Here is a 19,122-nt window from a genome sequence, read left to right as displayed (position 1 = left end):
TCTCTTTTGTGAAAACACCAGTACTTTGCACTGGTTTGAGTCTGCTACAGCACCAGGAGCCACTTGAGAGTGTGTTGTTTGGGAGCTGCCAGAGAGGCCAGATATGGGGAGTTTATTTCCTACGCTTCAGCTGGCGAGTTAAGAGGCAGCAAAATTAACTAAAAAAAATTATAATCACAGATGTCAGACGTGGGAGACACCTGTTTAGTCAGCTAGACCCTGCCAGTCCAGGCTAGCTCCTGATGCAGTCGGAGCGCTGCCAATCACCACCAAATGACAACATGCTCTCAGCAAAGGTTCCTCAGAGTTGGCAAACTTTTAAGGGAGGTTGGCAAGGATTTGAGGAGAAGGTACAAACGCTATCCACTTCTTCGCTAGCTCACAGGACACTCATGTGCGGCTCTTGCTCTCAGAAATGAGCAGACCCCATAACTTGGTGCTTGCTCTTCTCCCTCTTTTGAGCAGGATCACGGCTGGGTCAGACAACACTACCAACCCTCTATCCGCACCCCACAGGAGCAGGCTGAAATGGTACTGGGGTATTTATTAATGCCTGTCCCTGCTGGGGGTGGGGATGTGCATACTGCTTAGCAAAGATAGGCCTCGTCAACACAGGTTTTGTACTGGTATAAAGGCAGAAATAAAAATAAAACCATTAAAATGGCATCAACACCCTCAATCCACAAACAAACCTAGTTAAACTGGTAACTAAATTAATACTTACCTCTTATCTAGTGCTTTTCTTCAGCAGATCTCAAAGCACTTTACAAAGAAGTCCCCTTTTATATATAGGGAAACTGAGGCACAGAGCCAGGGCGGGGAAGAGATGACTTGCCTCAGGTCACCCAGCAGGCCAGTGGCAGAGCCAGATCTGCTGAGTCCCTGTCTTGTGCTCCACTGAGTAGGCCAAGCCCTACCTTGGATGCAGTCATACCCACATAAAGGCACCCTGTACGAGTATCACATTTCCCCTTCTCATACCCGATAAACTATACCAGTCTAAAGGACTTTCATACCGACATAACTGCATTCACACTAGGGGATTGCGTGGCTTCAACTGTATCAACCCAGTAAAAGCAGTACAACTTTCTATCAGAGACAAGGGCTAAGCCGCAAACCCTACTATGAGCAGGTATCTGGAATGGCATCCTGACTGGGTTCCCGACAGACTACAAACAGAGCAGAGAGAGAGTCAGAGCGGGGACAGCTCATCTCCACAGGATAGCCAGCATGAGCTCCTAATACTGCATCTGAGGAAGGCTGGCACTTGCCAACGTTTGATGAGTGGGTATGGTACTGTGTAGCAGCATCTGTCGCCCCACAATGCCCGTAGCTCATTCCCAGTGGCGACTGCACCCAAATCCCGTTTCATCTGCACGGAGAACTGGGAACGCCTGTAGATTCAGGTGCTGAGCTTGCTCCCCTTGAAAATGCTGGCCAAATGCCAGGGTGGAATTTCATCTCAAGTCTCGTGAGATCTGCTGTGGTTCTTCGAGCCCCAGTTCCCAGCGCAATGCGCTTCCCTTTCTGGCCCTCGTGACTGCAGAGATAAAGCCTAAAAACGTGACCGCGGTGCACCCCTAAAGGTCCAGAAACTGAAAGGCTGGTAATAAAACCTCCAAATGTTATTGATTTTAAAAATCGTGAGAGTGTCAAGCAAATCTCACGATCTTGGGGCGGGCTGTACTAAGAGTCTCACTGGCTGCAGCAGCAGCTGGCGCAGTCATCAGCCCCGTGTTTTGTCCAGCAGATGGCAAGGTCCTGAAGACTTTAAAAGCCTCCTCTTCCGCCATGACGCTATGGAGCTAGGAGCAAATAGCGAGAAAGTCTTCAGGGCGGACGCTGCCTTCAGGGTGCATTCGGCAGCTGGCACAGCAGGCTGGGCTTCTACCTGCAGATGTGTGCTGTGACACCATGGACCTGGGACCCAAAGCAGCTGCCTTGCCAAACCCATAAGTGACGTCCGATATCGCCCTTCTCCTGCCCCAAGGAGTTTAATTTTAGAGAGGGATAGAATGGCAAGTTGTAGGGAAGTATAAGCCCAGAAAAGGAGATTATATTTAAACAATCCCAATGACCTTGAGTAGGGAAAGCTCAGACAGGCTTCCAGAACCTGCTGCCAGTCCCCAGGACACGCGACAAAAGAAACTAAGCCTCAGAAGGGGGAAAAAAATAAAATAAAATAAGAGGCTTTCTTTAAACAGCCACTCATGTGCTGCACATATGTGGTGGCTTAATATAAAACTGGTCAACCTGATCCCTGCAAGATTGGCCTGATGCGATTTCTCTCCGTTGGCCCCCTGGCCAATGCGATAATCATGCCGGTCACTAGTTCAAGTTGGCACTTTAAAAACAGGCTCAGTTGTTGTTGCGGCCACTCCCGCTCAGCTGTTGAGTCTAGTAGAGCAGATTCTGCACGACACGCTTTGCAACCCGACATCTGGCTCACGAGTACACAAACACCGGGACTGCCACGGTTCCGATCCCGATCTTGCTAACCCTGATGGAACAGCAATGGAGTTATTCCCGATTCATAGCAATTAAGGGGGAGGTAAAACAGCAATGGATTGCTCTGCCTGCCTTGTTTCGGTGCGTTTTTGGACGGTGCCACTTTAAAAATGAAAAGAAACCCAGCTCAAACAAACACAGACATCACAGTCCAATCCTGAGAGGAGCTGGGCTCTTTCAACTCAGAGGGTGTTCACTGGACTGAGCGTAGAGCCCCACCAGGCAAGGCATTTCTTTGAAATTCACCCATCTGCCTTGGAGGCACAGCTACAGACTCAGCAGAGACCTTCAAATCTAGGAGCAGGCTCTGGGTGACTGGTTTAAGGAAAGCAGCAGCTGCCAGACACATTTGCTTTTCCGTCACCTTAAGACAGGCAAGCCCTTGATAGAGCCACTCACCCAGCCCTCTGGCTGTTGCGAAAGAATGAGTATACCGTAGATTGTCTCTCTGTCAGGATAGGAGAGCCTTAAAGAAGGCCCCACACCAATTGCACGGACGTGCTAATTTTCTGCTCTCTACTTCAATAGAGTTCAAATGGCTTTCTTCTCATTTCTGTTGAAAAGGGTTGGCACAAGTGGCACGGGCTTGGTATTTATATAGGAAGAGTGGGGTATGGATGGACGAATGGGTGAATGATAGATGGGAAATGCTAACTAGCGAAGGGGGAGACACGACTGAAACCGCTGTTCTGAAGTAGCTAGGTCCCCTGGAGACACAGGTTCAAACCCAAGCAGTGTTTACACAATCCCTTCTTGCATGCAGCCTACTGCACATGGCTCTTTCTGAGGAGAACCTGGGTTCTGATAGTGCCTCAATGGGTGCAGCATAGGAACCTAGACAGACCCTGCCCCCACTGGGAAAAACTCCCATAGGATTCAGAGCAAACAACCCCAAATACTCTGTGTGGATAAAGGAAAATTTTCCACAGAGGACTTGGCCAAAATCTCATGTACCCCCCCCCCCCCAAACACTGCCGTGCAGCAGGCAATGTGCTGGCTGGCATATGGGACCACAACAACATGACATGCTATAAACCCAAGAGTGTAGTTCTGTTTCAAATCAAAGCATGAGCGCTCCCATACCTTAGAGAGGAGGGAGAGTGTGCTAGCCTATGACTTGGAAGAGCCAAATTCAATGCCCTGCTTTACCACAGACTTAAGGCTGTGAGAACGGCCACACTGGGTAAGACCAATGGTCCATCTGGCCCAGGATTCTGTCTTCCAGTAGTGGCCAGTGCCAGATGGTTCAGAGGGAATGAACAGAACAGGGGAGTTATCAAGTGATCCATCCCCCGTTGTCCAGTCCCAGTTTCTGGTAGTTGAAGGTTTAGGGACACGCAAAGTGTGGGGTTGCATCCTTGACCATCTTTGCTTATAGCCATTGATGAACCTATCCTCTGTGAGCCTGTCTGAACTGAACAGTCCTGGCCTTTTTAATCTCCCCTCAAATGGAAGCTGTTCCATACCCCTAATCATTTTCATTGCCCTTCTGTGTACCTTTTCCATTTCTCATGTATCTTTTTTGAGGTGGGGGAGACCAGAATTGCACGCAGTATTCAAGAGGTGGGCATACCACAGATTTAAATAGTGGCATTATGATACTTTCTGTTCCATTATCTATCCTTTTCCTAATGGTTCCTAACCTAGTTTCCTTCTTTGGACTGCCACTGCACATTGAGCAGATGTTTTCAGAGCACTAGCCACGATGCCTTCAAGTTGTCTTTCTTGAGGGGCAACAGTTAATTTAGACCCCGTTATTTTGTATATAAATGTGCTTTACTTTGCATTTATCATCAACATTGAATTTCATCTGTCATTTTGTCACCCAATTTAGTGAGATCCCTTTGGAGTTAATTATCTTGAATAATTTTGTATCGTCACACTTCCCGTGTGACCTTGAGCAGCCTTAGTTTCTCTGTGCCTCCTCCCGATCTGTACAATAGGGACAATAGCGCGGCTCTACCTCACCAAGGTATTAGGAGGATAAATAAATTTATGGTTGTAGGGTGCACAGATACTACGGTAATTAAGGTCTATGCAAGATAGGCTGCTGGCAACCGTGAAGGCTTACTCATCGTTCTTGATTCGGCAGAAGAGATCTAAAAAACAAAAAAACCCAAACCAGGAAACAAACCCTTCTTAGAACCATGAGAAGGGCTTTTCTACAAAGCCCACCTTCATTCCAGACATACAGAGTGTGAACTCTACCGTGTACATGCTTGAAAATGAGCACTAATGAAAGAAAGGTTTAGAAAAGGCAGCTCTGTCTTATTGTGTGACTGTTTCACAGCAAGCTATCCCCTCTGTTTGGCAGGGACACTGGCTGTCAGGACCAGGGCCCACCGACATGTTGGAAAAAATGTCATGGATCCATACAAATGTTAGCAATGTTGGGATAGTTTTTGCAAAAATTCCCTAATGCAGATAAACCTATAGTAAATATATTAATGTGTCTCACACACACACACCTTTCTATGTACACATGCAACGTGTCTCCAACCCCAACCTGAGAACAGTTTCTTCTACCAGCTCTGCAAAAGTGACCTGACCTGTTCCTCACCCCCATATGGGCGCAGTCTTTACAAAGCTGGACATCTGTCAAGGCCCCAAATGCCCCATCTTAATCAATACATTCCTGGAAGATAGCTGGCTAGGTGAAGAAGCAGATGCTCGATAGGAGAAAGCCCATTACATAAGGTGCTTAAAGTCCTGCTGGTGACTAAGTAAAAGCATGTGAGCGAGGGTGCTTTGAAGATTGTCTCAGTGAAATTAGCTTTTATTCTGCCTTGGCTGCTCCAGTGCCCAAAGAGAAAGGCAATAGAGGGACCTTAGAGTATTAGCTCTCTGGTCAGTTCACATAATAAACAAACAATATTCTAATAGTCATTTTAGAAGCCTCTCAAGCGATGTTTCATAGATCACTCTATAAACTGGATCTGCCCAGGTTTTGGTCTAGTGCAAACTCCCCTCCAGCTACTAAATCTTTTATACAGACAGACATTTTGGTGCACAGAGGTGGAAAGCCCTTGCCCAAATTGCAAACTGAACTAGTAGAAGAGATGACCCTGTAGATAATAGCCCTATGGACTTTAGGATTTGGGATGCCTGCAGCACTGCACAGTTGTGGTTCTCAGATTAAGTAGCATTGCAGTAGGGTGAGGAATGATGGGGAGGGAGTGGACATGGCCTCCTGTTGTACATGGGAGGAGTCACAGACAAGGAACCTGTGGGAAGCTTGCTGTTACCACATTATATGTATATGGCATCCTGCTAAGAAATCTCCAGATTCCTTGTGCTGTCACAGTCAAGATTGGGCCAGACTCTCTTTGATCATGGTGATGCCCTGCCGTCCCACAGGCTGCAGATGGGATCAATCAGCAGCCCTCTGTTTGGAAAAGCAGGGGATTACTGAGTGGAGAGACGGTCTCATACCACTATTCACAACCTTTTGGAGAAGAGAGCTAGCGATGTGCCAAGGGAGGTCTCATCTGCTGGCTGACTACAGCCTCTTGAGAACATCAGCCAGGTACATTGCTTATGAAGGAGCCTCGTTTAGGATTAAAATTTGCCCAGTGCCTTGATGCCGTAAGTGGCACTTGGGCCATGTGCCAGTGCTTGGTGCTGGACTGAATTTAACCCCTACTGCAACCTTTCTGTGCTGTAAATAGAGGAGCTGCTTCATCTTCCCCACTGCAAAGCTAATGCTGAATGAAGGGAGCCGAGTGGAGAAGTCCACGCTGCTAGGGTCTGTTCTTCCAAGGACTGTGTGGTGACCTTGTGGGGAAGCTCCCGCCAAATGGCACAGTTGTCCTGACCTGTGGGGAAACCATGTGCTACGGAGTCCTGGAGAGAGGGCAGTAGTTCCCCCATGTTCCTCACAGCAATCCCCTGAGGCTACAGAGCTGGTGGCTCTCAAGGGAGTCCCATCCAGTTCTCCATGATGGGTAGGATGGCAACTGTAATATGGTCTTGAAGTTGGAGACCGAACAGGAATACACCATTCAAATGAAAGGTCTTTATGGGGAGACTGAGAGCTCCCGGTGCTGCTTTTCCACTCCCAAGCTAAAAATACACTGCACAAAAAACTACAGTACCCCCAGACAGCTGGGCAGGACAGTCAGTTACAAACTGGTCACAATCGGTCTGAACCACTCCACTCCCTGCAGCCTGACCTACACTCCAGGGAAAGGAATGCTGCAGAGAGAGATGGAGGCAAACTCTTTGCTCAGTGCACTTGTTCTTCCCGCTGAGTGCGATGTGTAGCCATCCACCATACGATAAAATTAACAGCTCAGCCTGTTCAGATACCAAAAATGTCCCTCAGGCCGGGGGGGGGGGGGTGTCACACAGAAGCTGCAAGAAACCAGAAGAACCTGACACATGCACGGATTAGTACAACCATGAACCGATGGAGCGAGGCTCTTTCCCTGCCAGCCTACTTGCTCTGATCCCTTCGGGTACAATCCCTCTTGAGGGTTTAAAAACGAAACACAGCTCCCGTCAAATTCCATGCCCTCTACCTTGATCATAAAGATTTAATGGGCAACAAACTAAATGTTTCACAAGCAAACCCAACACTGATTGAAAAGAACCATGGTATTGCTAGACATTCCCAAAGCAGAATCGTTACAAATCAGACCTGCCAGCAGAACTGCCCTTCATACCATTGATCCTCCTGGAAGCCCTGCGGTGGGAGACGTGTTGGTTTAATGCAGAGGTCCCCAAACTGTGGGGCACGGAGGAACGTTCAGTCTGTGTTTCTCTCCCCCTTTCCTCCCTCCCCCGAGCTGCAGCCCTGCTCCTGGCCCCAGCTGGGAGGGCAGACAGGGACAAGGGGGAACATGACTCTGTAAAGTTTGGGGACTGCTGCTTTAATGCGATCTCTAGAGCCAGGCTCACCACCCCCTGTCTACAATAGGCTGCCAGTTATCAACACTAAAAACAGACTTCCAGGCTTGATTGACTAGAACCCCTGCTAGGGCAGAGCAGGGCCAGTTCAGACATGTCTCACAAGATAATGAGGCAGCCATCTTCTTCAATTACCTTTAAGTCTGAGACAAACATTGCAGGGAGTGAACCAAATAGCATCCTGCAGGATTTTTCTTACATCAAAGAAAACAAGCCAACGGTAGGGTCCATTTTAGAAAAAAAAACAAACAACAACTCATTTTCTTTTAAATGAAAAAAACAAAACAAAAAAATTTTTAAAAAAAAATTAAATTAAATTAAAAAAAAAGCCCACCACCAAACCATGGAAGTTCAAGCTGGAAAAGACCTATTAGATCAGTGATTCTCAGCCTGTCTACCCCAGGACCCTCTCCCTTTTTTTGCAGAGATTTACCCCTCATTTAATGCTAGGCAAAAGGCGGGGCAATCACACACCCCTCCCGACACCTGATCCACCCTCCTGGGGTTCACGACTCCCAGCTGAGAACTCCTGCATTGGACCATCCATACCAACTTCCAGTCCAGACAGGATTATCCCCTGTGTTTTCCTAGCACTTTGTCCAGTCTCATTGTCGAAGTATGTATCTTCCACCCTTTGGAGAACACGGCTCTCCCCACACATGGGCTTGGCTAAAGCTAGCCCCTCCCCGGAGCACTTAGCCATCAGATATCTCCTCAGCCTTTTGCCACAAAATTATCCAAGACAGAATAGCCCCATCCCAAAGCAGAGCTGCCTCAAACTAGCCAACTTACCCCATGGGGGGGGGGGAGGAGGAGGAAGGGGAAGAAAGAGAAATCACAGCAACTGGCTTCTACAAATTTGCTGACTTACCCCTCACAAAAATGTGCATTGTAGAGCGAAAATTGGAGGCTTCTATTCTCCACCTACCTCAGCGTCTGCTAGCCCGGCACCAAACAGCCCTCTCACGCTCCGCAGCATTACTGGCTCACTGTTATCCATGTTCACAGGAGTTTTAGCTGTTGCCCAACGCCATAAACAGTGCATTGTTATTACTGTAATCTCTTCCAGAGCTAAAGGATCTGACAGGCGGACATTATTCTGGTTTTAAATACAGGCGTTCACCGGCGGGGGTGAGGGGGGGACGGACAGCAATTCTAACACTGTGCCGCTTGAAAGCTCTCGATGGCTGGAGCTGTGTCAGTGAGCAAAAAATAGGGTTTGCGCTGGACTGGAGGAGTCAGCAAATATTTTAAAATTAGAACCGGGGCTCTATTTCTGACAGGAGAGCCCGGGAGTTTTTGTGCTTCACTGCACGGCAGCTTTATTTTTGGAGAAGGCCGATCAGAGTTTGGGGGTGGGGGGTGGACTAGCTGAAAATGCCTTCAAAGAAGGCTGGTTTTCCAAGTGCTACATCACAGATTAGCACAGTCACCAGGATGCTCCGGCAGCATTAGAACTGACAAGAGCATCTGAGCATTCACATAATGTAACAGGAGCACAAGCCCTTTAGTTGCTTGGGAGAGACAGTATGGTACAATGGGTACAGCACCAGGCTGGCAGCCAGAAAGCCCTGGGTTCTGTCACTCTGCCAATCTACTGGGTGCCCTGGAGCAAGTTACTTCACCTCTCTGGGCATCTGTTTTCCTTCCCACACTTTGGGTCTTCTCTATTTAGTTTAGACGCTCTTCAGGGCAGACACACTCTCTCGCCATGTGCTTACACAGTGCCTGATGCAATGGGGTCCCAATCTCTGTTCGAGTCACTAAGCTATGGCACGGAGGGTACATTTCTCAAAAGCATCAGTGGGATTCCGGGTAAAAAGTGTTAAAGCATTTAATTGACCTGAATGCCTAAATCCCTTTAGAAAGGGAGATTTAGGCACTTTGTAGCCAAAGTTATGTAAGCACTTTTGAAAGTTTTACCTAGGTACTTTTCATCAATGATTCCCAAAGCGTGTTACAAAAAGGAAATCCAGTCTCCAATTGTACAGAAGGGGAAACTGAGGCACAGAAAAGGAAATCTAGTCTCATTATCCCCATTTTACTGAAGAGGAAATGGAGGCACAGAAAAGGGAAGCGATTCACCCAAGGTCACAGAATCCATATCTCCTGACTCCCTATCCATTAGGCCATGCTGCCTGAGGACTCCCTCAGCTACTCTTCCCCAGCAACTCACAGGCATGGTGTTCTTTAGAACACTACAGGAAAACATCCCTAAAGATGTTACATAAACAAGAACACTGAGCCCTGCATAGCACCCTTCTTCTGACTGTTTTCAAAGCACTCTGCTCCAATGTGGATACATTTCAGGTTCTATAAAAACAAGTTCTTATGAAACCAGAGCCCAACAGAAATGGTCCCACGATTTGTGTACAATTTCTAGTAGCCAACTCATCACAAAACAGACAAACAACCCGCTGCACAGTTTACATCCCAGGCATTAAAGCCCCACCAGCCTATCAACTAAAGCTAAAACAGATTTCATTAACTGCTATTGTCCAAGCAGAGAGAAAAGGAGGATGAAAAACCACCACCACCAACGGCGAAAAGCCAACTAGGATTTGTACAATCCTGTCTTTGGTTTAAGAGAGTGTCTTTCCTTCCCCCGCCCCCCGCAACCTGCAGCTCCCAATTCGTTCCCATGAGCCCACACAAAAGTCAAAACACAGCAAAGTCTGTCCAGTATTTCCTGCGCAACGCATCTCAATGTTACCCAAACCGACTGCCGCTGCATGAGAAAACAAATAACCCTCGGCAATGAAACGGGATCAGAACTGAGGAAAAGGAGAATTGGGATCAAAAAGCAATTTAAATAAATGCTGCACAAGGCACCGGTATTTCTGATGGTGGGAGCAAGAGCCACCTGGTTTGTCTATTTCTAAGAGGATTGGAGACAGCAAGGGGGCTGTGAAGAACAGCATTAAGCAGTGAGAAAGTTTGCTCTTCTGGGCGTGGAGCAGACACATCTTTGCTCACCATTCTAGCAACCACGCAGATGACTTGAAATGCCCAGGATGGGGTGCAGAAGGTACTTCCCCACTCCTTTCTACAGGCACTGTAAAGAGGTTTTCAGTGAGTTCCTTAGGCAAAAAGAATTTCTGTGTAAGTTGCAGTTACTGCAGAAACCAAGGAACAACCTGGCAGTTCAGTCCCAGGAACAGACTGCACTGCTGCATCTAGGGCAGTAATCCCCTCCCCCACAAAAAAAAAAAAAAAATCTATGAGCTATCTATGACCCACCTACGTTCTACATAAAAACAGCAAGGCCCAGTCCTGAAGTCGTACTACTGGGCCAGGTTCTGCACTTTTAATAGCAATGTGAATCTGGAGGAACTCCACAAACACCAGCTCAACAAACCCCCCCGTTTTCACTCAATCTTTATTCCTGTTGGAGTCAAGGAAATCTTTTGCTAGAGAAAGGATTACGTGAAAGCTGAACTAGGACCTCGGGATTTGCCCGGGGCTGCCAAAACCAGGAAGAGAGTTCACTGCTTATTCATATGCATTGGATTATTATGAGATTTGCAATCACTGGGAATCAACATCAGGCTGTTCACTGGGTGCTGGGCGGTGTGTATGTTGCTGAGCGCTCCCAGGAACGGACCCCATGAAGCCAATGGCACTTACTCCTGTGAGCAAGTGCTCACTGACCTGTGTAAGATTTGCAGAGTCCAGCCTCAAGTGACGAACCTGATGTCAGTTTCCTGCAGTCATAAATTTCCCCATAATCCAGTGGATACAAATAAGCAGGTACGTTCTTGCCATTAACAGATAGAGCCAGCACTAGGATGGGAGGCTCACGGTCATAACTGGCTCGCTGCCAGCTTTTTTTTTTTTTTTTTGGGGCGGGGGGGGGGGGGGGAGGCTGTCGATTTTTAGCTGCCATGGGTTTCTGAAGTGTGGAGAATTAAATTATAAAGGATCCACACGCTCTTCTGGGGTCACACACCTCAGGCATGGTTTTCATGTGCTGAGCACCTGTAGCGCCTACTGACTTCAACTACAGCTGTGGGTGCTCAGCACCTCTGAAAGTCAGACCCAGGGAGTCTGGCTCTCCTCTGCCATGCAGGTGCAAGGCCTCACACTTTCAGTTTGACCCAGAGACTTTACCCACTAAGACAGGAATCCTTCTGGTATGTCCCAATCAAGGCTAGATGAGTGGGACAGTCTCTGCTCTCTTACATCAGTAGAGCTCTAGATCCACTGGGTCAAATTCTCTGCTGGTATAAATTGGCGTAGCCCCATGGCACAGCTCCAAAGGAAGGCAAAATTTACAGAGTATTTAACCCATGGAGCTCAGTAAAGCAGTTCCCAATGTACAGCAGCGTTGCCGAGAGCAGATTCCGTACAAAAACAAGGGGAAATAGCGCAGTTAAATATCAACCAGACAAAAGTGAGGAAGTTCTAGGATCCAACTGCAAACAGCTCCACCCACAAATGCTTATGCTCAACTAACTTTGTTAGTCTCTAAGGTGCCACAAGTACTCCTCGTTCTTTTTGCTGATACAGACTAACACGGCTACTTCTCTGAAACCAAACTCCACCGTTGAATCCCGTTCTTCTCTGCATTTACAGGAGAGACCCCCACAAGCCCAAGTCTGCCCTGGCGGGTATATTAATTGCAACATTATGATCTTTCAGTATACAAGATTATAACCTGAAGTCACCTTCCCAGCCTGTATCAGGTACAGAGGGGTTTCCAGCCCACTGCAGCCAGCAGTGTGAGGTGTAGGTGGACATCTGGCTTGTTTGGAGGGTGGTGTTTCTGAACTATACCAGGTGAATAGGTTAAGGGCAGTCCCTGGTCCAGAAGAGTAGTAGGTGGAAGAAGGGTGTGTCTGGTCCATAAACGTAGCAAGATATTAAGGTACCCAATCCATAGTAAGCACCTCCATCTTGTAGCTGGGGGGCAGATTTTCCCTGCTCCTCTGGATAGGGATGATGGGGAAAGAGGGACTTTAGGCAGGAGAGAAGAATCTTCTCTTCCCATTAGCAGTTGAGGGAGAGAGGACTTAGGAAGCGCAGACCCACCAGGCCTTTTACCGGAGCTGCTGCTGCCGCCCACGGAGCTGGAAACAAAACATGTTGCAAAACCTGTTTGATCTCCTCTCATTCAGATCTGAAGCAGGAAGAGACCAGGTACGCTTGCCAACATGTGATACAGAAGTTCCCGTGCTTCTTAAAGAGACAGTTATAATCTGGACTAGCGTATATATAGTTTTTCCAGATCAAGCACACGTCAAAGCCGCGTTCTGCAGCTCCAACCCAGACAACGTAGTATTGTTGTCTGAGACGAATAATTTTACAAAGGTGCATGCAAATCAACATTTGCAAAAAGCCCCTTGCTTTAAAATAACGTCAGGAGTCTGAATTAGACCAGCAGGCAGTCAGGAAATCCAGTACTGAAGAGGCAGGCATGCTCTGTACTGGTGGATTTGTCCCTTACCTGTACAACTTCTTTCTTTACATTGACGAGGTCTAACCAGTCATTGAATCTTGGGTAGCTGTTGAGCTCCACTGTCCGGTCATTCAGGGAGACGCTCAGCTTACACTGCCGCTGTCTGTTGATGTACCGGACCAGTTTCACCTGTTGGGATCCAGAAAGCAAAAATGGTTACAGTTGAAAGCTCTTTGAGGCAGGGACTCATTTTTTTGTTCTAGCACAATAGGTCCCGGTCCGACAGGGGCTCGTAGGTGTTACTGGATTGCAAATAAATAAGCCACCAACAACGACTAACCAGGCACTTCTGGGAGTCAATAGCGCTATTCCTTTACGCTGAACAGCACAGCGACAACTTGATTCCCCCTGTGGTTTCACTAGACAGGAGTGGGGCAGGAGATTTCCATTCCTGCATGACCCTTCTTTAAACCATCACGAAAAGACAGTTGCCGACAGCGGTTAACTTCACCCAAAATATACCACATACATAATGAGGAGTGATCCGTTGCCTTCTGTCTGAAAACTGTGCACACAGCTGGTCTACACTTCCCGAGGACTGGGTGTTCCTGTTGAGGTTACCTCATTCATTCTTTCCATGTGGTGGTTACACCCACTTACAGCATGTGGTCCACATTTAGACTTCCTAGCGTCTTCCTAGAACTCTGTACAGCACCCAGAATAATGGGGACATGCTCTGGTTGGGATCTCTGGCCTCGACTTCAAGACAAACAATTACTTAAAGAATAAAAATTATGTTGGACTCAAAACACCAAACGCTTCCAGTGCCTGACAATCTCAATTTTGCTACAAGAGTTGAAAGAACACAAAAGGAATATTAGTATTTGTGCCTTATGTATTTCCTAACATAAAATAAACCTCAAAAGAGATTTCTCATTGTTTCTATGTCACACATCCCCAGAGGGCAGACATAAGCTTCAAAGACTTCTAAACAAACACACCTCAAAGCAATTTAGTCTATCTGAATTTTATTAACCAAAACATGTCTACAGTAAAACACAAGAATTTTAGCATTTGAGGGAAGATCAGATTTATAATTAAAAGGAAAAACAAACATGCATTTCTTGTCCTCTTTAATGTCTCTTCTCAAGTTTCCACTGGAAATATTTTCTGTCTACATGTCTGCATGATGTAATGCAGTGACTTGCATACATAAAAATCAGAGAAGTTACAAATGGGAAAGATTTATTAGATCTATCTAATCCAGTGGTTTTCAACCTGTGGTCTCACAGACCCCACCCTGGTGGCCTAGGTTTAGGATTTCCAAAGGAGTCTGCACTGCCATTTGAAATTTTGTAGGGGTCCGCAAATGAGAAGGTTGAAAACCACTGATCTAATCCATCCCCAGAGAGAGGGGGTATCAAATACTAAATGGCAAACAGACACTATGCTTGATCTTCACTGAAAGGCTGGTGTACACTGCTGCCCTCTACAGAGCAGATTATTTCTGACCTGTCCACTGGTTTGGAAGGATATTGCCTCCTACTGACTGTCCTGAAGCAGACATGGACGTCCTAATGCTATTTTGGGGTCTCTTTGGTGACACAAATGATGGAGTTACTAGCATTTACAGTAGCGCCTGTTATGTGAGGAACTTTCCACACATTCAAGAAGGCGGTCTGAGGCGCTCATGATCTAAAGACAGGTGAGTAAGCAATAATACCTAGCTCTTATACAGCACTTTTCATCAACCAAACTCAAAAAGTGTTTTACAAAGGAGTTCAGTATCATTATTCCCATTTTCCAGATGGTAAAACTGAGGCACAGTGAAGTACAGTGACTTACCCCATGTCACCCCACAGGCCGGTGGCAGAGCTGGGAATAGAACCCAGGTCTCCTGGCTAGTGTGCTATCCACTAGGCAACACTGCCTCTCAGAGGAATAGGGGAAATGAAACATCAATAGGTGATAAAATAGAGGGGGCTTGATCCACAAGGTCTCTGGGCTCAAAGCCCTGGATTGGTTTAGTAGAACACACAATGTGCGATTACTGTGCACACACTGGGTGGCAACACACTAGAAAAACCCCTCACTACTTGAATGTGACTTGCTTGTAGTGCATTTACGACTATATTGCCCATTACTGCCTCTTCGGTAGGTGGCTGGAAAGCATGTGTTTTAGGACCAGTTCTCTGAAAGACAACTGTGGATTTCTGCATATGTACATGGCCAAAGCATGCGACACCGGGCTAGGAAGAGCCCGGTAAGCCATGCTCAGGATGGGGCTGCAATCCCTGGCCATAAACAACTCTGCTTGATAGTTCAGCAACAGTTGCAATGGCAAAGCAAAGGTGGCAGTCACGCAGTACTGGGATCTTTATCCAGACGTGCATGGCTGTAGCTTCCAAACTGAACCGTTCATCATACGAGTGAATAACCGTGGAGTGGGTCACTAGAAGGTGGGCGCACTTGAGTCAATGTGAGACAAGTATCAGGAGATAGGAGAATCATTAGCAGGCAGAACAATATCTTGGGCTGCAATCGTTAGATTGGACAGAGATAGCACAGTCCAGTGGGTAGAATGCTGCACTAAAATTGAGAAGAGGTTAGGGTTCTAATCCCAGGTCAGCTTCTGAGTGACTTTATGCAAGTTGCTTTGCTCCCAACCACCAGTTTGGGCTTGTCTCGTCTATTTAGACTATAAACTCTTTAGGACAAGGGGCTTTTTATTTTAATTTTTTTTTTAATTGTATGTGTACCGCTCCTAGCACAAGCATCATCTGAAACAATACAGGATAGGTTTCATCTAAGCTGGCAGCATTCTGGCAACAGAGCCATCTAAAGAATAAAGCAGTCTTAAAATAGCAAGCAGCCACTGGGAATGCACAGCAGACCTGCATTCCTGGATTATGCTTTCCCGTAAACTAGCTGCTGGTTTATTTTACCAGTAATCTGACTACGCACAGTTATCTGGTGTAAATGCGGGGTTTCACTGCCCACACACACACACCCCTACTTCAAGTCAGAAAGTAGCAGCCTTGTGAAATTTAAGGGTTTTTTTGGTTTGTTTTTTAAATTTCTGGTTGCAGTTTCATGCAACTGAGAGTGATACTGCACGCGGTGACCCCAGAGATAGCAGTCTCAGATACGTTACTCCCCGGATAGCATGTTGTGCAGATGGGAGCTGCAGTATCCTAAAAAATAAAACCAAATGCAACCACAATTTTGCAAGATGACGTCCAGCACACGGGGCCTGATTTTCAGAAGGGCCGACGAGGACCCAGAACTCCCACTGGAGCAAACTGAGTACTCAGAACCTTTGCAAGGAAGGTTGTGACCTCTGAATGTAACTTTGGAACACTAGACCCACTGAAAGTGGCTTTTGAAATCCTGCTCTCTGCCTCAACCCCCATTCTGTAAGACTGGGATGATAATTCCGGTCTTGCCCTGATCCTACAAAAAGAACATGGAGTGGACCCGTGTTCACATGATGCTGTGTGTAAGTCAGTGGGGCGCCATGTGGACATAGGGGTCTGCTTGCATAGGTCTCTTTCCAGGATCAGGTCATTTGATTCTAAGCTTCGTGTTGGCAAAGGCCTGTCTTACTGTGCGTTTGTACAGTGGCTGCACAATGGAGCCCCCGACTTGTACTCTCTACCCTAACACATCTAAACAACAATGATCCTGATACAAATGACCCAGCAGTTATGTATTTCTGGGACAGAGACACCCACTACTTAGCAAGGAAAGCACTGGCAAAATGTTTAAATGGGCAAGAAGCGCAAGCCAGACGTGACCAAGCATCAACTAATCCCGTTATGGGACGAAACCTTGGCCGTACTGAAGTCACTGGCCGTTTTACCATTCACATCAGTAAAGCCAGAATTCCCCTGCCCCTGGTTTTTAAAAGGGAGATGAATTCTGTTTAGTTCAGGCATGGTCGTTTTTCAGAGCTTTAGACTGAAACAGAGAAACAGGACTCAGCTAAAAGGTGTTGGGGTGGTGGCTTTATTAAAGGTTATTACAGTTTCTAGATCTTTGCAGAAACATCTGAACACTTCAAATATCCAGTGTAATGTTCCAATAGTCAGGCCTACAAAGGTTTGTTTGGGGTGGGTGGGCAGCACGTTGGTGCATTCCCTTCCCACAACAGCCGGTCCTCTGCACCTTTTACAGAAGTGCCACGGGTAAACTGGTCTTATAGGGTGGGGCAGACCTCTGTATTCAGAGTGCTTTGCAGAACGTGTCGGAGCTAAGGTGAGCCAGGACGGCACACAGGGTGAAAGGGCAGGTTACAGGATCCATGACTGCACAGATCCACTGATGCCAGCTCCCTATTCAGGTGTGCACAGAAGCAACATTAGACATTCCAGCCCATAGGCCAGCATGGTGACAGCAGAGGAGATCTGTTGTAGCCCTGTGGTTTGGACCCTTCTTCAGTATTGGGCATTTTTCCTCTTAGTCCTTGCCCCTTGAACACCCACCCCCACCCAGAAAGCCAGATCATTCTGTCTTAAAGTGATTGCTTTTCATGCGAAGAGTGACAATCCCTGGAACTGCAATACACCAAAGCAATACAGGATTCATGAATGCTGTTCCACTGGACCTTGAAAGCCCTGCCTTACCGGTCAGTCTTCCAGCCACAAGCTGCCCACATGCAGCTGTCAGAGAGAGCCAGCAGTTTGTCAAACCACAGGAGACTTCTGAAGTCCAAAGACTTAGAAAATTAGAAGTTAGAAATTAGAAAATTAATACCAAAGAATGGCCATGCTGAGTCAAGGGCAAGGAGCCAAGTCAGTCACCACATACAGGACTAAACGGAAAGTTCTCCAGGACACTCATGCACATGGCTCTGTTCCTTACTTCAGCCTTGGCTCAATGCAGTGAAGAGACCGTCATGAAGCGGTGACCCAGTGCAACAGGCTGACTAATTTAAGGGATGACTGTAGGCACTCTCCCACACACCCCTCAGACCAAGAGATTCTATAGAAAGCGAGCTCTCCTATTTATTCCTGAGTCACAGTCAGAGAGGACAGAAATGAGCTGTAGAAAGCTCATTTTACAAATATTTGATTCTCAGTTTCAATTCTTAATCGGTTACTTGTTGGAATATTTTTTCCCTTATGCCATCATGATATGCTGCAGTTTGTCTGACTGTCTCTTCACTGGATTGTATTTCTTCTGCTTTATAAATCTTTAAAAAGTACTTTTGAAGATTTATAAAGGGCACACACATGGGAGAGACCAGACCTGAGCATCACATTTTTGTATGTTATTACATGGAGTAGCTGGGATATCATATTCTGGACTGAAAGCAATCCCTCCAGAATTTAGATTGCAGTGGAGTTTCCACTCCCAAGTGGAGTTTTAACCCTTAAAATCGATTTTTAACCATTGCATCAGATAGGTCTCTGGCTGAGGCAGAGCCCACAATAGAGCTCCCATTTCTACTACTAGATCACACAACAGTCCAGTCAGATTCAAGGAAATGGCCTTATTGCAAGATGCATCTCAACAGACGGCACAGGAAAACAGCTACAATAATACAAGCCATACTTCCACATGGGCCACTCCTAATTAACAAACACTGGCTGTGGGTGCTTGCTATGGATATACAGGTTTCATCAACTAGTATCATCCAAAGCCAGACAACTGCATTTCTGAAAAGCGCTGCAGGGTAAATTCACAGCAAGACAGCAGGGGGGGGGGGGTTTCATCTTGTCCTTTCCCCCCAGGTCAGCTCATCTCCTCCCCATTCTTTGGCATACCTCCAGGTAGCGGAGCACCTGCAGAGGGAAGAAATTCTGTTTGCACAGTAGGTTTGAAACTGGCCTGGCTAGTGAGAGCTGAGAGCAGAATCAGCAGTCCAGCTCCTCAGACAGATAGCAGGACACATGCCAAATAACCAATTAAGCATGCCTGATGTATTTTCCCATAAAATTGTGAAAATATGTAGCCTTGTTCTTATTCTTGCTAGTGTGTAGATTTCATCAGGTGATCTTGGGATGTCACATTCATTCTGCTCTGGGCACATTTCATGCTTCCTTTTATGAAAACCCATCCATACAAGTTTAGGGCGCAAGTCTGCTCCTATCGAAGTGTACAAAAGAATTCCCACAGACATCAATGGGAGCACAGCTTTGGGTTTTAGGGCACTCACAATTCCTACTGAAGTCAATGGGACTCAGCCTCTCCAAAACTCAGGTTGTAAATTTTAAAAACCCTCCTCTTCAATATCAATGTAACTGGGGTACCTTTTGTGAGCACGGCATGGTCTAGGAGATAGGGTACTGGACTGGGAATCAAGA

The 19,122-nt window shown here is 46.7% G+C and overlaps 1 protein-coding gene across 1 annotated transcript in view; it reads right to left on the bottom strand.

Annotated features, from left to right (window-relative positions):
• Positions 1–19,122, bottom strand: part of KSR1 (kinase suppressor of ras 1) — a 117,099-nt gene that overhangs the window by 45,816 nt on the left and 52,161 nt on the right. The window contains exon 2 of the mRNA XM_073315658.2: positions 12,863–13,003. Within this exon, the coding sequence (XP_073171759.1) occupies positions 12,863–13,003 (141 nt within the window). The remainder of the gene's footprint in view (positions 1–12,862; positions 13,004–19,122) is intronic.

This window comes from Lepidochelys kempii, chromosome 17 (assembly GCF_965140285.1).
Source record: "Lepidochelys kempii isolate rLepKem1 chromosome 17, rLepKem1.hap1, whole genome shotgun sequence".
NCBI classification, from domain to species: Eukaryota; Metazoa; Chordata; order Testudines; family Cheloniidae; genus Lepidochelys; species Lepidochelys kempii.
This window is presented reverse-complemented; position numbering and strand designations above follow the sequence as displayed.